This window comes from Erinaceus europaeus, chromosome 13 (assembly GCF_950295315.1).
Source record: "Erinaceus europaeus chromosome 13, mEriEur2.1, whole genome shotgun sequence".
Classification (NCBI taxonomy): Eukaryota; Metazoa; Chordata; class Mammalia; order Eulipotyphla; family Erinaceidae; genus Erinaceus; species Erinaceus europaeus.
Window position 1 is genome coordinate 48,243,704 of NC_080174.1, and position 19,385 is coordinate 48,263,088.

The 19,385-nt window shown below is 48.6% G+C and overlaps 2 protein-coding genes and 1 long non-coding RNA gene across 3 annotated transcripts; 1 reads left to right on the forward strand and 2 right to left on the reverse strand.

The window, feature by feature from the left end:
• The first annotated feature begins 394 nt into the window (after positions 1-394).
• Positions 395-5,543, forward strand: LOC132542791 (uncharacterized). Its single transcript, XR_009553763.1, has 3 exons — positions 395-1,126; positions 1,392-2,725; positions 4,903-5,543. It is a non-coding gene; the product is annotated as an uncharacterized LOC132542791 (long non-coding RNA).
• LOC132542790 (doublecortin domain-containing protein 2B-like) lies at positions 2,723-10,134 on the reverse strand. The gene is made up of 9 exons (XM_060205763.1): positions 9,866-10,134; positions 8,318-8,369; positions 7,115-7,191; positions 6,599-6,730; positions 5,792-5,938; positions 5,654-5,693; positions 4,710-4,941; positions 3,380-3,483; positions 2,723-3,081 (listed from the first exon to the last, which is right to left on the reverse strand). The coding sequence occupies exons 1-9, from the start codon at positions 10,129-10,131 to the stop codon at positions 2,992-2,994; spliced, it is 1,140 nt and encodes a 379-aa protein (XP_060061746.1). The 5' UTR covers positions 10,132-10,134; the 3' UTR covers positions 2,723-2,991.
• A 2,346-nt stretch (positions 10,135-12,480) lies between these two features.
• LOC103127615 (IQ domain-containing protein C) lies at positions 12,481-19,295 on the reverse strand. Its single transcript, XM_016194966.2, is given in 6 exon segments — positions 12,481-13,437; positions 13,440-13,572; positions 13,704-13,822; positions 16,957-17,212; positions 18,292-18,435; positions 19,093-19,295. Coding segments are annotated over 6 exon segments (1,092 nt in total). The 5' UTR covers positions 19,138-19,295; the 3' UTR covers positions 12,481-13,042.
• Positions 19,296-19,385: the final 90 nt, after the last annotated feature.

Consider the following 19,385-nt stretch of genomic DNA (forward strand, 5'->3'; position numbering starts at 1 on the left):
TTGCCTCCAGGGTTATTGCTGGGGATCAGTGCCTGCACTGAACTGGGATCCTAGCATGGGTCCCTGTGCTTTGTATTATATGTGCTTACCCCAGTGTGCCACCACCTGGCCCCCATATGTAAGGAATTTAAAATATAAGACTACAGGGAGTCAGGTGGTAGCACAGCGGGTTAAGCGCAGGTGGTGCAAAGCGCAAGGACCGGCATAAACGATCCTGGTTGGAGCCTCCAGCTCCCGACCTTCAGGGAAGTCGCTTCACAAGAGGTGAAGCAGGTCTGGTTCTTTCTCTCTCCTCCTATCTACTCATAAATAAATAAATAAAATCTTTTTTTAAAAAAGGGCAACAAAAGGGAATAAATAAATATTGAATAAGTAGATAAAACTTTGGAGGCTTGGATGTCCCAAGTTCAACTCCCAGCACCAGCCTGAATCTGTGTTCTTGTACATTGTAACATGCACTCAACCAGGTGTGCCACCACCTGGCCATTATTTTTATTTTGGTTATCTGTCCAGATGCCCTTAATATCTTTGATGATGTCTTTGAGTACAGAGACTTTTTTTTTTGCCTCCAGGGTTATCACTGGTTGTCGTACCTGCACTACAAATCCCACTGCTCCTGTAGGCTATTTTTTCCCTTTTGTTGCCCTTCTTCTATATTGTTGTTGTTATTATTGTTGTCATTGCTGTCACTGTTGTTGGATAGGACAGAGAGAAATCAAGTAGGTAGAGGAAGACGGGGAGAGAAAAATAGACACCTGCAGACCTGCTTCATCTCCTGTGAAGCCACCCCCACATAGGTGGGGAGCCGGGGGCTGGAACCAGGATCCTTACACCAGTGCTTGTGTTTTGTGGCATGTGCGCTTAACCTGCTGCCTCCTGCCCAGCCCCCGAGACCTCATCTTTATCAGAAATCCAGGATGGTCCCAGACTTAGGGATAGTCTTGGTGAGGAATAGACTTAGGAAAGCTTTGTTTTCTTGTTGTTGTTTTGCTTTTTCACCAGTCTCAGAGATACTTTCATTCTGATCACTTAGATCTGACCCTAGCTGTGCCTATCAGTAACTCCTTGGCCATCGTCTTCACACTGATTGTTGGGAAGGCCCTTGGAGAAGATATTGGTGGAAAGTGTAAGTCAGGCCACTTTACAAGGGGAAGCAGCTACTTGGGCTTTGGTGCACCTGGTTCTTTCTCTAGGGGTGTGTGTGTGTGTGTGTGTTCTCCCCCATTGTGCCCTTCTGTATAGCAGCAGCCCTCCTACTTCCTTGTGGCTATCAGTTTCCTTCTCCTGGGATGTCTGGGGACACATACTATCTGAATCTTTCCCTCAGTCCTACACTAGTTCCAACTGGCATGACTGACTTAAAAGCCCCTCGATTTCTACCACTATTTCAGAAGCATTTGTAGGCATGGTGCTCACCGTGACAGGAATTGCACTCTGCATCACAAGCTCAGTGAGCAAGACACAGGAGCACCCATCAACTCTTTGAATGGACCAAAGCCACTCTCCAGCTCTGCTGTCTCCAGGAGCCCTGCTGGCCATAAGGTGCAGACAATGAGCCTAACACTCCCCACCACAGAGCCTCAGTTTCCTCATCCCTCATGAAGATAATAGCTACCTCATGGATCAAAATGACAAGTGAAAGGGTTTTATAATTTCCAAAAGCTGTTCAACCCTCAGCAACATTCCTGCTTCAGCAGCTGTCTCCCTGCTGTCTTGTCTGGTCCACAGCCCAGGCACCATGACTGAGGCCTGGCTGAGGCATTACTGGACTATCACAGTGGCAGGGTGGATGGACAGCAGAAGCCTCGTTGCACAGAGAGGTGAGCTATAGCCTCTGAATCAGGACTGTAAACTAGAGGCCTCCAAGCTTCAGTCAGAGAGCTGTGGCTGACCGGGCATGTGGCAGGGTATGGACAGACTAGGGGAGAAGATGCAGCAGAATCACAGATGTAAAAGAGATGCCCTGGGAGTCGGGCAGTAGCGCAGCAGGTTAAGCGCATGTGGCGCAAAGTGCAAGGACCGGCGTGAGGATCCTGGTTCAAGCCACCGGCTCCCCACCTGCAGGGGAGTCGCTTCACAGGCAGTGAAGCAGGTCTGCAGGTGTCTTTTCTTTATCTCCCCTTCTTGGTCTTCCCTTCCTCTCTCCATTTCTCTCTGTCCTATCCAAAAACGATGACATCAATATCAACAATAATAAAACGAGGGCAACAAAAAGGAAATAATAAATATTTTAATTTTTTTAAAAAATAAAATAAAGGAAGCAGGTGGTAGTGCAGCAGGTTAAGCACAGGTGGTGCAAAGCTCAAGGACCGGTGTAAGGATCCTGGTTCGAGCCCCCGGCTCCCCACCTGCAGGGGAGTCGCTTAACAGGCTGTGAAGCAGGTCTGCAGGTGTCTATCTTTCTCTCCCTTGTCTGTCTTCCCCTCCTCTCTCAATTTCTCTTGTTCTATCTGACAACGGTGACAGCAATAACAACAATAATAACTACAACAATAAAACAAGAACAAGGGCAACAAAAGGAAATAAATATTTAAAAATAAATAAATAAAATAAAATAAAAGAGATGCTCTGATAGCTTTTCCTGTCTTACCAGGTGACAGGTGGAAACCCTCAACAACCCACCCCTCACACAGATGGCAGCCCCAGTACTGCCTGACTACAGCGTATAGCACAACTCCTGGCACGTAGTAGCCTGTAATAAACTGCAATAAATAGACAGAGGTTGGTGAGTACTGTTTATTGTGACAGACTTACTCCAAGTTTGTGAGCTGCTCTCCCAAGCTCCTAATTCCCCAGGGATACCCATAAAGAAATAGCCTCCATGGCTGGGCTGTGGGTTTGGCACCTAAAGAATAGGGAAGGACTGAGGAGGCTGCTGTGTGTCCTATGAACCCAGGGGAGGTGCTGGCTCCCTGAAACTGGTGGCCAAAGGCTGAAGGTAGAAGTTGGATACAGAATGGTGGTGTCCAGTTCCTGGCTGAAGCTGCTGATTCAAGATGGTGAGGCAGGGACTGTGACTGAATGACTTGCCTTAGTCCCAGGTTGATTTTCCAGGACCTCTTCCACTATCTGTGCTACCCTCTGGAGGAGGGAAAGGCAGGCAGAATGAAGCCATTAGCAACCTGGGTACAGCCCCAGCCTGGAGTTCCCCACTCCTCTTCCGTTCACTGCTCCCCCAACCCCCAGTCTCTTTCAGAAAATGGGAAGAGACTTTAGAATCAGGACACGCCCCGCCACTTAACAAAGTAGAAAGTTAGGCTCTGAGATGTTAGGAGATCTGCTGGCAATCACAAGGGGAAAACTATCCCAGAGCCCAGAGCTGTTAGTTTGGAGCTCAGAATTCCTCCTCACATAAAATACACATCCAGATGCAGCCCACCTGATCCAGGGGTTCCTCTGTCTTGGTGTCTTCATCATCTGCTACTACCTGAGCCCCTGCTGTCTCCCTCCTTGGATGGGTAGCCCCATATACTCCCTTGATTCCTGATGAACAAGGCAACAAAGACTGATGACCTTAGCCTTCTTTCCCTCGACCTCCCCTTTCAGCTCTTGTTTTTTTGTTTTTGTTTTGTTATTAGATAGAGTGAAAGAGACCACAGCACAGAAGCTCCCATCAATTCAATGAGGGCTAAACTTGAACTTGGGTCATGTGCATGGCAAAACAGCACACTGAGTGAGCTAGTTCACCATCCAGCTCTTAGGCTTTGTGCCACATTCCTCACTACTGTGGTGGATAACAGGAAAATTTCAGAGGCAGGTCTTCGGCCCCCACTCTATCCCTTCCAAATCCTGTCCCTTAAGTTTCCTGGCTTTGAGTTTCTTTCTTCTTCTTCTTCTTCTTCTTCTTCTTCTTCTTCTTCTTCTTCTTCTCCTTCTCCTTCTCCTTCTCCTTCTCCTTCTCCTTCTCCTTCTCCTTCTCCTCCTTCTCCTTCTCCTTCTCCTTCTTCTTCTTTTTTTGCTATCTATTTATTTTTAAAGATTTATCATTTTATTTATTAACCTCCAGGGTTATCACTGGAGCTCAGTGCCTGCACTATGAATCCACTGCTCCTGGAGGCCATTTTTCCCATTTTTGTTGCCCTTGTTATTGTTGGCACTGCTGTTGTTATTGGATAGGATAGAGAGAAATCTAGAGAGGAGGGGAAGACAGAGGAGGGAGAGAAAGACAGACACCTGCAGACCTGCTTCACCACTTGTGAAGCAACCCCCTACAGGTGGGGAGCCAGGGGCTCAAACCTGGATCCTTGTGCAGCTCCTTGTGCCTCACACCACATGCACTTAACTTGCTGCGCCACCACTTGGGCCCCTATATTTATTGGATAGAAACAGCCAGAAATTGAGAAGGGAGTGAAAGAGAGATGGAGAGACACCTGCAACACTGCTTCACCATTCTCAAAGCTTTCTCCCTGCAGGTAGGGAGTGGGGACTTGAACCTGGGTCCTTGCCCATTGTAACATGTGCGCTCAACCAGGTGTGTCACCACCCACCCCCACCCCCACCCCCGGCTTTGAGTTTCCATGAGCTTCATTTCATATGCTGGGTTCCTATGAAAAGGCCTAAAACTGGATGAACACATAGAAGAGTAAGAAACAGTTGTGCTGTGGCCAAGACCAGCTGTGGACCTGCATTTGCTTTCTCCACGGACCTCCCCAGAACAACAGCAACCATCCTGTATCTCTGTTAGAAGGAAGGTCTCCGGAGCTCCTCACCTGATGGAAATGAGAGAGGAGGGAGTTTGCTCTGTGGCTGAATAACCTGCTGGGGGCTAGCGGAGAAAGCAGATTGCTCAAGTGGGCTTGGTTCCTTTGGAGAGGGCTGGGTTGCCTGTGCCTCTGGGTCATAGGCCTGGAGAAGGGACACTGGGCTTGGACTGCAGGTGCTGACTCTTGTTATCTTCTCTAGTTCCACTCCAGGCTTGTGTGCCCCTGGTGCCTGTGGGAACTTGAGAGAAGAAATTTCATCCATCTTGATAGCCTGCATCCACCCTCCCAACTCCCTCTCCCCATAAAGTTGCCCTGTTCACACTGATAACCAGGCTAAGGTACCCTCCTTTCCAGCTCCTGGGGGTGTTTGTTTGTTAGTTTGATAGATGCAAAGAATGAAAGAGACTACAGCACCAAAACTTCATTCAGTGTGGTAGGGCTAGGCTCGAACCTGGGTCATATGCATGGCAGAATAGCAACTATCCAAGTGAATAGCTAGTACCTGCCACTCAAGATGCCCAATAAAACCAGGTTCTATCCCTGTAGCTTCCCCCACCCAGAGTTCACCAAATGCTTTGGAGGGTACAGGCCTGCAGTAAGATAGGTGGCAGATAAGCTCACATGCTGCCAGACATGCCAGTTCTTTCTCCCACTAGCTGACCTGGCAAAAAGGCATTAGGTCTAGCAACTCCAGAGTCCTGAAGATCTTCACAGATGAAACCGGCCAGGCTGGCTTCCCACCCCACCCCCCCAAACTCTGAGTTGGGCTCTGGCATTCAACAGCTGTCACCCTGAACAACTGTCTTCAGTCCTGTGAACCTCGGTCTCTGTTCTGGAAAATGGGAACGGCAATGTGTTTCACAAGATGAACTGAGAAGATGCTGTGAGATAAGGGCCTAGTCCCCTCCCCCACTCCCTCCCTCCATTCCATGGCCGCACACATCACCTACCCACTGCTTACGGGACCGAGACTTCAGGCCTGAGGGGTGCCTGCAGTGAAAAAAGACTTGTAGTAGGCAAAGGAGGATACAGGCCAGGGTGACTTCCTCTGCTCCAACCTGCTACCCCTCAACCTCACACATACATACCAGCAGCCCCTGGGCATTGAGGGACTGGGCACCAGCAGTTCCAGATAGGGGAGGGCCTTGAATTCATCCGCTCCAACGGCCACGTAGTAATGGCCACTCACCAGAGCCTCCCCTGCTGATAGTGGGGTCCCCTCCAGTGTGCAGAGTCTGAGAGAAACGAGTAGCTAAGAGTCAATGGGCAATATGCCTCTTCCAGTTCAGTAAGACTGCAATGGGTGGACGTGGCTATTCCAGGGTACTCTCTGACTTGTAGCCCTCTGGGCAGCAGGGCTCAGTCACCCAAGGTCTGCTCTGAGTGCCAGGCTGGAGGGTCTCTCTGTGGTATAAGAGGAAGTGGCATTTAAGGAAGCATGACTTATGGTGGTGCTGGGGACTGGACCTGGGACCTTTGGTACCTCAGGCATGAAAGGCTTTTTGCATAACCACTCACTAGGCTATCTCCCCAGCCTGGGGAGCATGCTTTCTTTTTGTCTCTTCCTCCTCTAGTCTTTTTGATCCTGCACTATTCCTCTGCTCCTGGCAGACTCTCCCCTCCTCCACCCTTTTCAATATCACAGAGACAGAGGTAGAGAAAAAGAAACACTGCAGTACTGCTCCACCAGCCATTAGCTTCCCTTAAGCACAATGCTTCCATGTGATGTTAGGCCTCAAACCCAATTCTCAAACATGCTAAGTGTGTCCTCTACCAGGTGAACTATCTCCCAGACCCATCCTTCAGTAATCTATTCAAGTATGGTCAGAGCCAAGAGGGAGTTTGCTGGGGGGCTGGAGGAGAGCATTTTGGGCCTTCCGTCTTCCTTCACTCACTTGCACACAGCCCCGCTGCGCAGCTTGGCCTTCACTGTCAGGAGTTTCAACACCAATTCCCAGTCCTTGTTGGCAGCCTGGGACAGCTTCAGACTGAATGGAGGACTTACTAGGTCCCCATTTCTAAACACACTGGGACAAAGAACAGCCTGGTAAGGAGAGTCCCTAGGACTCCCTAATTATAAGAGGATGTGGGGTGACTAGAGGGGGGGTCCCTGACATGCTCTGACAGTCACTGCACTGGTCTATTTTCCTCCATCAAGCTTGGTGGCCTATAGCCCCACTAGCCCCCTGGGATAAAAAATGCTTCCATTTTCACTCTCTCTCTTTTTCTAAGATTTATCTATGAATGAGAGAGAGAGAACCAGGGCATCACTCTGGTACATGCAATCCTAGGGATCAAACTCAGGATCTCATGCTTGAGAGTCCAATGTTTTACCCACTACACCACCTCCAGGACTGCAAACCACCCCCGTTTCTTGGCCTAATGCCCTGCTCCTCAACACCAGCACTCACTAGATACAGCAGGGGGATCCTGTAGATACTCGCCATCCCAGGGGCCTGCCATGGGGGTGGCAAGTGACAGGAGGACCCTGAAATCCAAATTGGGGAAAAAGTGAGGTCCTTGGTTAAGAGTGGGTCATCAGGGTCAACAGTAGGTACAGTGGGTTAAGCACACATGATGCAAAGTGCAAGGACCGGCGCAGGGATCCCGATTCAAACCCCCAGCCCCTCACCTGCAGGAAGGTCACTTTCCAAGCAGTGAAGCAGACCTGCAGGTGTCTTATCTTTCTCTCCCCCTCTCTGCCTTCTCCTCCTCTCTCCATATCTCTCTGTCCTATCCAACAACGATGACATCAGTAACAACACTAATAACTACAACGATAAAACAAGGGCAACAAAAGGGAATAAATAAATATTTTTTAAAAGAGTAGGTTATCTAGGGTGAGGAGGTAAAGGAAAGGAACGTGTGTGTATAGGGTGGGGAGATGGTCACACCAGATAATGCTTCTACCTTTAAGTCACATTCTTAAAATTTAGCACCTTTTGTTGCCCTTGTTTGTTTTTTTTATTGTTGTAGTTATTGTTGTTGATGTCGTTGTTGGATAGGACAGAGAGAAATGGAGAGAGGTGGGGAAGACAGACGGGAGAGAAAGACACCTGCAGACCTGCTTCACCACTTGTGAAGCGACTCCCCTGCAGGTGGGGAGCTGGAGGCTCAAACCAGGATCCTTACCCCAGTCCTTACACTTTGCACCACGTGCGCTTAACCCGCTGCGCTACCACCCAACTCCCTTTAAGTCACATTCTAATCCAGCTCCTACCCCCCATGTGTTTTACAGCTTTCTCTCTCCTTTGAGGACTCCAACCTAGAGAGAATGTATATAAAAGGCTAGGAAAGGAGCAGGGCGTAGTGTTGTTTGTTTTTGTTTTACCATAACATTGCTCAGATATGACTTTTGGCAGTGAACCTGGGACCTTACAGTCTCAAGTATAGAAGTCTTTCTGCATAGATATTATGCTCTCTCCCCTACCCACAGCATAGTCTTGAAATCCTGCACCCCAGGAAGGAGTCGCTGGCTCCAGAGTAGGTGTGGAGAAGATCCCCATGGAACTGGCAGATTCAGCTCTTTCCAGGGTCCAGCTTCCCAGAACAAGTTGAGAGCAATCCCAGGAGGGTGCAGAGACAGAGGGATAGGGAAGGGTATTGATACTCACTAGATGTCTGTTGTTCTTTTCACCTGGCTCCTTTCTTCCAGGGGGTAAGTAGCTAAAAGGACAAATATATTTCAGCCTCAAATTCCTTGCTAACTGCCAGGTATCCCTTCCCATTGGAAAATTCTCAAATCATCTCAGTTTATAAACAGATATTGGCACTTAAATCTGACTGAAGACCTCGGCTGAATATTCTGATTGGGATCTCCAGAACATTTCACCCAGCAGAGCACAAAACCGGGGGATTGAACCCTGCCACTACATGGGAGTACCACAGCACCAGAGGAAGCTCCACAGAGGGAAGAGCAGTCTATCTACCTGAAATTTTTAAAAAGGGAGTCAGGGGGTCAGTAGCATAGCGGGTTAAGCGCATGTGGCACAAAGCACAAGGACCAGTGTAAGGATCCTGGTTCGAGCCCCGGGCTCCCCACCTGCAGGGGAGTCACTTCACAAGTGGTGAAGCAGGTTTGCAGGTGTCTGTCTTTCTCTCCCCCTCTCTGTCTTCTCCTTTCTTTATTTCTCTCTGTCCTATCCAACACCGACAACAACAATAATACCACAACAATAAAACAACAAGGGTAACAAAAGGGAATAGATAAATAAAATATAAAAAAATTTTAAAAATGAAAATAGTGGTCCAGAAGTATGGAATTGTGAGTGTATGAGGCCCAGGAACTGCAAAAGAAAGAGAAATCCTGTTTTTTAAATTATCTTTATTTTTTGGATAGACAGCCAGAAATCGAGAAGGAAGGAGATAGACACCGGCAGCCCTGCTTCACCACTCACAAAACTTTCCCCCTGCAGTGGGGGCCAGGGGCTCGAACCTGGGTCCTGCACACTGTAACATGTCGCTCAACCAGGTGTACCACCACTGGCCCTGAGAAATTCACTTTTAAAGATTTATTTATGGGTAGAGAGTAGATAGCATAATGGTTATGCAAACAGACGCATGCCTGAGGCTCCAAAGTCCCAGGTTCAATGCCCCACACCACCATAAAGCCAGAGCTGAATAATGCTCTGGTAACAAAAACAAGCAAACAAAAAGATTCATTTACAGGGCCAGGTGGGAGCATATGTGGTTAAGTTCATGTTATAGTGCACAAGGATCTGGGTTCAAGTCCATGGTCCCTACCTGCAGGGAGAAAGCTTCATGAGTGGTGAAGCAGGGCTGCAGGTGTCTGTCTTTCCCTCTCTATCTCCCCCTCCTCTCTCAATTTATCTCTGTCCTATCCAACAACAATAGCAACAGCAACAACAGTAGAAGAAAGATGGCCACCAGGAGCAGTGGATTCATAGTGCAGGAACTGTGCCCCAGCAATAACCCTGGAGACAAAAATAAAGACTCTGATGCCTGATGTCCCCAAATCTTGGTTCAATCCCCAGCACCACCTTAAACCCAAGTTGAGCAGAATTCTGGTAAAAATAAAGAATGGAGATAAGCCCACCCCATTTCAAGGGACTGCGATCGCCCAGAGATAATATATAAAAATACTGAACATTATTGCTACTCCCTCCCTCCCCAGGCTCTTTGGCCGGCCCTAGCCTACTCACTGGAGCTTGTGGAATCGTTCGAAGCCAGCAGCCACATACTGTCCTCCATTCTGTAGGTCTGCTAGGTTAGTGACAGGATGGCCATGACATGGTGTGTAGAGGGCACGCACCGCCAGTGGGGCCTGCACTACTGAAGTCACCTCACCGAGAAAAGTCTCCAGGGTGGGGAATCGGCGTTGAGTCACCACCAGTTGGTGACCTGGGGAGAAGGGGTCCCCATTCCGGTACACTACTACCTTCTTTGCCATGGGGCTGCCACCTGGCATGGTGTTTCCTCAGCTAGAGACACAGAGCTGTTGCCAGGAAACCAAAACAAGGGCTGGGAAGAGTGCCAATCAGAGGTGAAGCCCTGCCTCTCAACCAGGAAGGCAGGGAGGTCCTATACAGGAATATGTCTGCATTCGGGGTGTCTTTCAGTCTACCCTCAGTGGAGCTTCACAAGAGAAGAGTTGCAGGGGCCAGGCAGTGGCACACTTGGTTAAGTGCTCACATTACAGTGTGCAAGGACCCAGGTTCAAGCCTCTAGTCCCCACCTGCAGGAGGAAACCTTCACGAGTGGTGAAGCAGGGCTGCAGGTGTCTCTTGTCTCTCTCTCAATTTCTGTCTCTATCCAATAATAAATGAATATTTTAAAAAGGGGAGTCGGGTGGTGTCGGGAAATTCTGAGGATGTGGTAGAGCCTGGCAGGGCTTAACCTGAGGAGTGTGTCTATCCTGTCAGTCTCTCTCTCTACTGAGAGGTTGAGCAAGGAGAGACAGGAGTAACCCCAAAGGTTTGCCCCGTCTTATCAGACTCCCTGCCTCACAAAGCACCCCGCATTCCTGATACTATGGCCATTAGATAAGAAGAAAGGGGGAGATGTCGGAAAATGGTGAGGAGCCTCACAAAGCAACCTGCATTTTTCTGCCTCCAGGAGTCTGGTATTCATTAAAACATTAAGCCAGCCCCCCCGCTCCACTGTGCATTCCTGATGGCCTATCTACATAATCATTGTTTTGCCTGAAAGATCCCCACCCATCCCATTCCTTTGATCTATCTTCTTTCTACTCTCAAGATCCTCCCTGCCTGCAGGGTATTATTATTATTTTTTAATATTTTATTTATTTATTCATGAGAAAGATAGGAGGCGAGACAAAGTACCAGATATCAGTCTGGTACATGTGCTAACGGGGATTGAACTCAGGATCTCATGCTTGAGAGGCCAATGCTTTATCCACTGTGCCACCTCCCAGACCACAAAAACCAGGGTTTATTAATCCTACCAGTTAAAACCCTCGCAACAGTTGCTAAGGAAGTTCCTACCTTTCCAGTCCATTTTGCCTTTCTCCGCTGCTTTCCTAGCCATTTCTGTTTCTGAATTGCCACTTCCGGGTGGGCCCTTTAAAAGCCATGGCTCTCTGATCAACAGAGAATTGCATTGCCTCACCACCATGAGCTTGGTTCATGAGTCATCTATCTCCCTCGCATCACTGAGTGAGTAGCAGCCCAGGCTGGCTCCAGGCTCGGTTGCATTCTCTCCAACCCAGAGAGTACGTGCACGGGAAGAGGCACCCCCACGCTAGCCAGACAGGGTGGTAGCACAGCGGGTTAAGTGCACGTGGCGCAAAGTGCAAGGACCAGCATAAGAATCCCGGTTTAAGCCCATGGCTCCTCACCTGAAGGGGAGTCGCTTCACAAGTGGTGAAGCAGGTCTGCAGGTGTCTATCTTTCTCTCCCCCACTTTGTCTTCCCCTCCTCCCTCTATTTCTTTCTGTTCTATCTAACGATGACATCAATAACAATAACAATAAACAACAAGGGCAACAAAAGGGAAAATAAATATAAAAAATTTAAAAAATAAAAAAGAATCACTACAAACACTATATACAAAGGAAGACCCAGGGACTCTGTGAGAGGTGGTACCAGAGATACACAAAAACAAATGTTCTAGTAACAATCAGAAGAAGGATTCTGATCCTTCCTGCCACTCCCTAGCCCAAGAGTTGAGTTTAAAGGAGAATCAGTGGTCTGGGAGATGGCACAGTGAATAAAGCGCTGGACTCTCAAGCATGAGGTCCTGAGTTCAATCCCTGGCAGCACATGTACCAGAGTGATGTCTGGCTCTTTCTCTCCTCCTCTCTTTCTCATTAATAAGTAAATAAGGGAGTCGGGCGGTAGCACAGTGGGTTAAGCGCAGGTGGTGCAAAGCGCAAGAACCGGCGGAAGGATCCCGGTTCGAGCCCCTGGCTCCCCACCTGCAGGGGAGTCGCTTCACAGGCGGTGAAGCAGGTCTGCAGGTGTCTTCCCCTCCTCCCTCCATTTCTTTCTGTCCTATCCAACAATAATGATATCAATAACAACAGCAAGGGCAACAAAAGGGAATAAATAGATAAATATTAAAAAAATACATAAGTAAATAAAATGTTGAAAAAAAAAAAAGAATCAGTTTGGGGGACTGTTTCCCAAGGAGGATGACTAATCTTCTAGTTAGTGGCTCTTAGCAGGTGATGGGGAATATTCCTCATGTCAGGAGGTGGGCAGAAGAACCAATTCTGTCTGGATCAGGAAAGGAAAATGAGGGTCTGGCAGTGGCGCACCAGGTTAAGCCCACATAGTAGGAAAGGAAACAACTTGGCTCAGAACACAAGAGAAACCTTTATTCATCAGATGCCTCCCTTTTCTCCGCCAGACACCTAAGCTTGGATTTAGCTAGAAACAAAGGATGAATCTCCATCTTCTTCTTCTTCCTACACTGGTTCCAGTTCCTTGCCTCCATTAGTCACTACAGGGCAGGGACAGGATACAGGCTGGTTCCAGGGAGCTAGGATGATGCTGTGTCTCCCTCACTGTGTTCTCATGGCACCTGCCTTGAGAACCTCGCTCTCCCCTGCTCTCCTGCATGTAGCCTGGTGTTCCTGTTTTCCATGGCCAGCCTCTGCACTGGTTCTCTGTGTGCTGAGGTGCCGTGGAAGACTGTTTCACAGTTTCTGGGTTCACCTTGACTTCCATGGTGCAGTCCTCTGGTTTCCCCAGTCTTCCTGACTGGGTTTACTATAAGTTCTTTCCCTAGAAATTTTTTCACTGCAAGTCTGGCCCTTGGGTGGTTTAGTCCTCCGGAGATCCAGGCCACCATCCTCTGGCCCTGCCAAAGTCTCATCCCAGGAGATGCAGCCCTCTGAGAGGTCTAACCCTTGTGGTCTAGCTCTTTGGCAGGCAGGTTCTTTGTGGTCTGTCTCTCTGGAAGACTTGTCGAATATTTGGCCTTTCACAGAATACAGGTAACTGTGTTCTAATTTCTCCAGAACAGATGCCTTTGGGATTCTGGCCCTCTAAGACTTTGTCCATTGTAGGCAGATTCCTTCCAGAGTCCTTCTCACAGCTTGGCCCTTTGGTGAACCTGTTCTCTTTGGCCTGATCATCTGATAGTATGGACAGTTGTGGTCCAGTGCTCCTGTGGCCAGGGTTCCTATATTTGGTCCCAGCAGTAGTGTCATCTGTGGAGGCCAATTCTGGGGATTCATGGATTGTCACCTGAGCCTCCAGTATGGACTCATCGGTGCAATCTCTCTCTATAGTGATCCTGTCTCTGTAGGTTGGTCTTCCAGAGATGGGCTTGGTTGTGTCCTGGCCCTTTCAAAGGCCTATCCCCTGTGGTCTAGATACAAGCTGGACTTGTCTCCGGTCTGGTCCACCTCTGGGGAGTTCAGTGTCTGCTTGAGAATTAGATACTGTGGGAAGAAAAGATACACTGCATTTATGCAGGCTGGCTTGGAAATGAAAAGTGGCTTTTCCCAAACCCCCATGCTTGGCCCTAACGGTGCAGAAAGGGCTCCAAGTAGGGCTCCAAGTCAGTGCCTACCTCCTTGCGGCTATTGATAGCCTGTTGAAGCCATAATAGTTCCATGGCCAAGTTGCTGCGGTGGTGCTGGAGCTCTTGGAGCTGAGTCTGGCTGTGGTGAAGTCTTGGACCTGAGTCGTCTGTGCAGGAGGAAGGAAAGAAGAGAGCTGGACCAGGAGAGAGCTCACCTGACATGCCTTAACAGTGTGACATCTAGGATCCGAATTCTGGTAGGACATAGCAACACCATGGGAATGCTGTGGATGGTGGACCAGTGTGTTATGATGGCTCTCTTTCTCTTTTCTTTTCTTTTTTAAAAATTTATTTATTATTGGATATACACAAAAAAATTGAGAGGGGAGAGGGAGACAGAGAAGGAGAAAGGGAGACAGGCGGTAGCACACCAGGTTCAGCACACTTAGTGTGATGTGCAAGGACCTGTGCAAGAATCCTGTTTTGAGCCCCTTGGCTCCCCACCTGCGGGGGGGGGGGGGGGGCATTGCTTCACAGGTGGTGAAGCAGGTCTGCAGGTGTCTATCTTTCCTCTTCTCTGTTTTCCTCTCCGCTCTCAATTTCTCTCTGTCCTATCCAACAGCAACAACAGCAACAACAACAACAAAGGGAGAGACACACTTGCAGCTCTACTTCACCAATCATGAAGCTTTCCCCATGCAGATGGGGATCAGGGGTTTGAACCAGGGTTCTTATGTACTACTTTGTGTGTGTTTAGCCATGTATGCCAATGCGATGCAGTCTACCCATGTTTGGGCCTGGACGACCCTGCACTGGGGGAGGCTTCAGCAGTATGATCTCTCCCTCCGGAAAAAAAAAAAAAAAAGTCAGAGGGCCAGGCAGTGCAAGGACCCAGGTTCAAGTCCCTGGTCCCCCTCTGCCAGGGGAAGCTTCACAATGGACCAGTCCTGTAGGTGTCTCTCCTCTGTCTCTCTCTGATCTAGCCCCTAAAAAAAATTTTTTTTAAAGTCGACCTGGAGTGGTAATGGCTGAATGATGATCAAAAGAATGAGGAAAAGAAGGGGTGGTGGTGGTGTGAGGTGAGTAAAATAGTATAATGGTTATGCAAAGCACTTTCCAACCTGAGGGTCTGAGATCTTTGGTTCAATCTCTGGCATTACCATAAGCCAGAGCAGAAAAAGAAAGAAGGAAAGAAAACTGCGGCCTTGGAGGTAGCAGAGTGGGTAAAGAGTTGGACTTTTAAGTATGAGGTCCCACGTTTGATTTCCAGCAAAGAAATGAAAAACGGGGTCAAAAGAGTGAACTCACTGGGCAGGATACATACCTTGCCATGTGCGAGGCCCAGGTTCAAGCTCCAACGCCACACAGGAGGTGCTCTGGCACCGGTGGAAGCTCTGGTGCTCCAGAAACAAAATAAATAAGTGGGGGCCAGGTGGTGGCACACCTGGTTAAGCACACACATTACAGTGTGCAAGGACACAGGTTCAAGTCTTTGGTCCCCACCTGCAGGGGGGAAGCTTCACGAGTGGTGAAGCAGGGCTGCAGGTATCTCTGTCTCCTCTCAATTCCTCTGTCTTTATCCAATAATAAATAAATAAAAATATTTAAAGAAAAAAGAAAATAAGGGGGTCGGGCGGTAGCACAGTGGGTTAAGCACACATGGCGCAAAGTGCAAGGACCGGTGTAAGGATCCTCGTTCGAACCCTCGGCTCCCCACCTGCAGGGAAGTTGCTTCACAAGCAGTGAAGCAGGTCTGCAGGTGTCCATCTTTCTCTCCCCCTGTCTTCCCCTCCTCTTTCTATTTCTCTCTGTCCTATCCACAACGATGACATCAATAACAACAACAACAACGAAGGGCAACAAAAGGAAATAAATAAACAAAAACAAGGGCAACAAAAGGGAAAATAAAATAAATATTTAAAAAAAGAAAATAAGGTGGTCCGGGAAGTGACGCAGTGGATAAAGCATTGGACTCTCAAGCATGAGGTCCTGAGTTCAATCCCCGGCAGCACGTGTACCAGAGTGATGTCTGGTTCTTTCTCTCTCTCCTCCTAACTTTCTCATTAATAAATAAATAAAATATTTAAAAAAAAAAAAAAGAAAATAAGTAAAACTTGGCTGGGGAGGCTGCACAACAGCTTCATACATATTCAAAGCGCCAAATGAAATAAAGAGAAAGCCCATGGTCTGGGAGATGGCGCAGTGGAAAAAGCATTGGACTCTCAAGCACGAAGTCCTGAGTTCAATCTCCAGCAGTACATGTACCAGAGTGATATCTGGCTCTTTCTCTCTCTCCTCCTATCTTTCTAATCAGTAAATAATAAATAAAATATTAAAGAGAGAGAGAGAAAGCCCTATATATACATGAGGAGAGACAGAAATTGAAAGGAAGGGAGTCAGGGTGGTAGTACAGTGGGTTAAGCGCAGGTGACGCAAAGCACAAGGACCACCGTAAGGACTCCTGGTTTGAGCCCCTGGCTCCCCCACCTGCAGGGGAGTCACTTCACAAGCGGTGAAGCAGGTCTGCAGGTGTCTATCTTTCTCTCCCCATCTGTCTTCCCCTCCTCTCTCCATTTCTCTCTGTCCTATCCAACAATGAAGACATCAAGAACAAGAACAATAATAACTACAACAATAAAAGAAGGGCAACAAAAGGGAATAAATAAAATTTAAAAAAAGAAATTTTAAAAAAGAAGATACTGAGGGACCAATATCTGTAGTACTGCTTCACTACTCGTGTCTCGGAAGAATAATCAACGTAGTGTGTGCATTAAAAAAAAGAAATGGAAAAAAAAAAGTCCAATGCTAAGAAGGAATCGACAGGGGTTGGTGGTGGTAGTGGTAACTGAGGAGTGGGTTAAACCCGGTTCTTGTGCATGGTAATGTTGTGCTCAACTGGGTACACCACCACCCAGCCCCAAGAGAAACTCTTTTTTTTTTAAGAGATTTTATTTATTTATTTATTCATGAGAAAGAGAAGAGGAAAGAGAGAAAGAACCGGACATCACTCGGTACATGTGTTGCTGGGAACTGAACTCAGGACCTCGTGCTTGAGATCCAGTGCTTTATCCACTGTGCCACCTCTCAGACCACCCAAGAGAAAGTCTTAAGGTATAAAGACAAGATGCCTTAGCAACCATTAGACCTCAGCACTCTTCCCCTCACCATTATGTGTTGCCCCCAATAAGGCAACAGAATCAAGGCAAAGAATGTACCTTATAAAACAAGTCTTTCACTTTCAGGTGGGAAAACCGAGGCCCAGAGGTGGTCAGGGCTTGCCCTGATCTAGGTAGAGAGGTACCTGGGTTCTTGATCCTTGATGTATTTCTGATCTCTTTGTGGCTGGGTTTCCTGCTCTGCTCATCCTGAAGCCAGGGGCTGTCATCTCTGCAGGGAAGGCTGTCTGAGGTCACTGAGCTCTCTCCTTGCTTCTTCATCACCTTCTTTTCCCAGACAGCCTTTTTCTCAGGTTCATTACATGGGATGTGGCTGCACTGTTTTTGCTCTGGACCTGGTACCTTTTCTCCACTTTGCCTGGTCCAATGAAATTTTGCTTTCTGAAAAATAAGAAGTATGAGAGCTCTAGGACCCTCCAAGTTTGTGGGTACTGTAATTTAACAGACAAATTGGTAGTGATTAAGGATTAGAACATTAACAATCTTGTGACAGGGAGAGAGACTGTCAATGAATATATATGACATCTATTTGTTTTGAGGGGTGACTCCTATTTTAATGAATAGAGACAGAGAGAAATTGAGCAGAAAGGAGAGATAGATGGGAGTCGGGCAGTAGCGCAACGGGTTAAGCGCACGTGGCACAAAGCGCAAGAGGCACAAAGCGCAAGAACCGGCAAGCATCCTGGTTCGAGCCCCGGCTCCCTACCTGCAGGGGCTTCGCTTTACAGACGGTCAACCACATCTGCAGGTGTCTGTCTTTGTCTCCCCCTCTCTGTCTTCCCCTCCTCTCTCCCTTTCTGTCCTATCCAACAACGAGAACAATAATAACTACAACAATAAAACAACAAGAGCAACAAAAGGGAAAATAAATAAATATTTTTAAAAAGAAAGAACGCGCAGATAGAAAGGGAGGTGGGGTCGGTTAAGCGTAGGTGGCACAAAGTGCAAGGACCAGCGTAAGGATCCCGGTTCAAGCCCTGGGTCCCCCCCACCTGTAGGGAAGTCACTGCACAAGCGGTGAAGCAGGTCTGCAGGTATCTATCTTTCTCTCCCCCTCTGTCTTCCCCTCCTCTCTCCACTTCTCTCTGTCCTATCCAACAATAAACGACACCAACAACAATAATGACCACAACAAGGCTACAACAATAGGGCAACAAAAGGGAGAAAAAATGGCCTCCAGGAGCAGTGGATTCATGGTGCAGGCACTGAGCCCTGGAGGTAAAAAAAAAAAAAGAAAAAAGAAAAAAAAGAAAAAGGAGAGAGGCACCTGCACCATTTGTGAAGTTTCTCCCCTCCCCCCCATGTAGATGGAGACTGGGGGCTTGAACCCCTGTTCTTGTGCATGGAAATGTGTGCACTCAACTAGGTGCACTACTGCCAGCTCCCAGAAAGGTCGGGTTCTGCCATTCCTTTAACCCCCCTGCTCACATCCTTCCTCTTCCCCTTGGCTTGTGTAGTACCTTTGGAAGGAATAGAGGCCTGGGAACCCAGCCTTCTGTCCACCGAAGTGTTCCCAGATCACCCTCGATCTCTTGTACAACAGCCTCATATTCATCTCGCAGACTCAGGAATTGGCGACGGACCAAATAGCCCCGGATACAGGCCTGGTGGGTATGAGGGAAAAAGAAAACTTTTTTTTTTAATTTTTAATTATTATTGGATAGAGACAGAAATTGAGAGGGGAGAGAGACAGACATCTGCAGACCTGCTTCACCACTCGTGAAGCTTTTCCCCTGCAAGTGGGGACCAGAGGCTTGAACCCTGAGCTGATTTATGAAGGCTGACTCAGAACATGGGAACTTTGGCACCTCAGGCTTGAAAGTCTTTTTTGAATAACCACTACGCTATCTCCCCAGCCCTGAACCAGTCTTTTCCATATTTATTTTTATTGGACAGACAGAGAAATCGAGAGGGAAAGGGGACACAGGGAGAGAGATGCCTGAGTACTGCTTGGAGGATTTACTCCTGCAGGTGGGGACCAAAGGTTTGAACCCGGGTCCTTACACATGGTAATGTGTGTGCCTGCTGGGTGCGCCACCACCCGGCCCCTGGACTCTCAGTCCCTCCCGCCCCTTCTCGATGCCGCAGGAGCAAGTGGCAGGGGGGCAAGTGGGCCCCAACATTCGTCCGGTCGGCGGGGCTGGGTCGCTGTCTGCAGAGACGTGGGTAGGTGACTAAACATGACAGCCTCCCTTCGCTAGAAGGTCCCAACCCGAGATCCCACGGCAGGGAAGTCAGGTGCATCCCTGGCCAGGCCGTACTTGCAGTGCCGTCACCCTTCGAAGAAATTGTTCCCGCTGCTCCATTGGGCGCTAACAGCCAGCTGCCCTGGTGGGCGCCTTCCAAATACGTCACTGGCCTGCGCCTGGCGCAGGTCCTGCCCCGTCGTCTCCACGGCAACAGTCCCCGGCCCTCCGGGAGGTGACTCTGCCGCTTGCGCCGGCCCACAGCCCCGCCCCCAGAGCGCCCGGGGGACTCCAACCCCCGCGGGAGCCCGGGTCTCCTAAAGCTCAAGGGTGTTGCGCAGGGGGGCCGGGGGCCACGGCGACCCCGC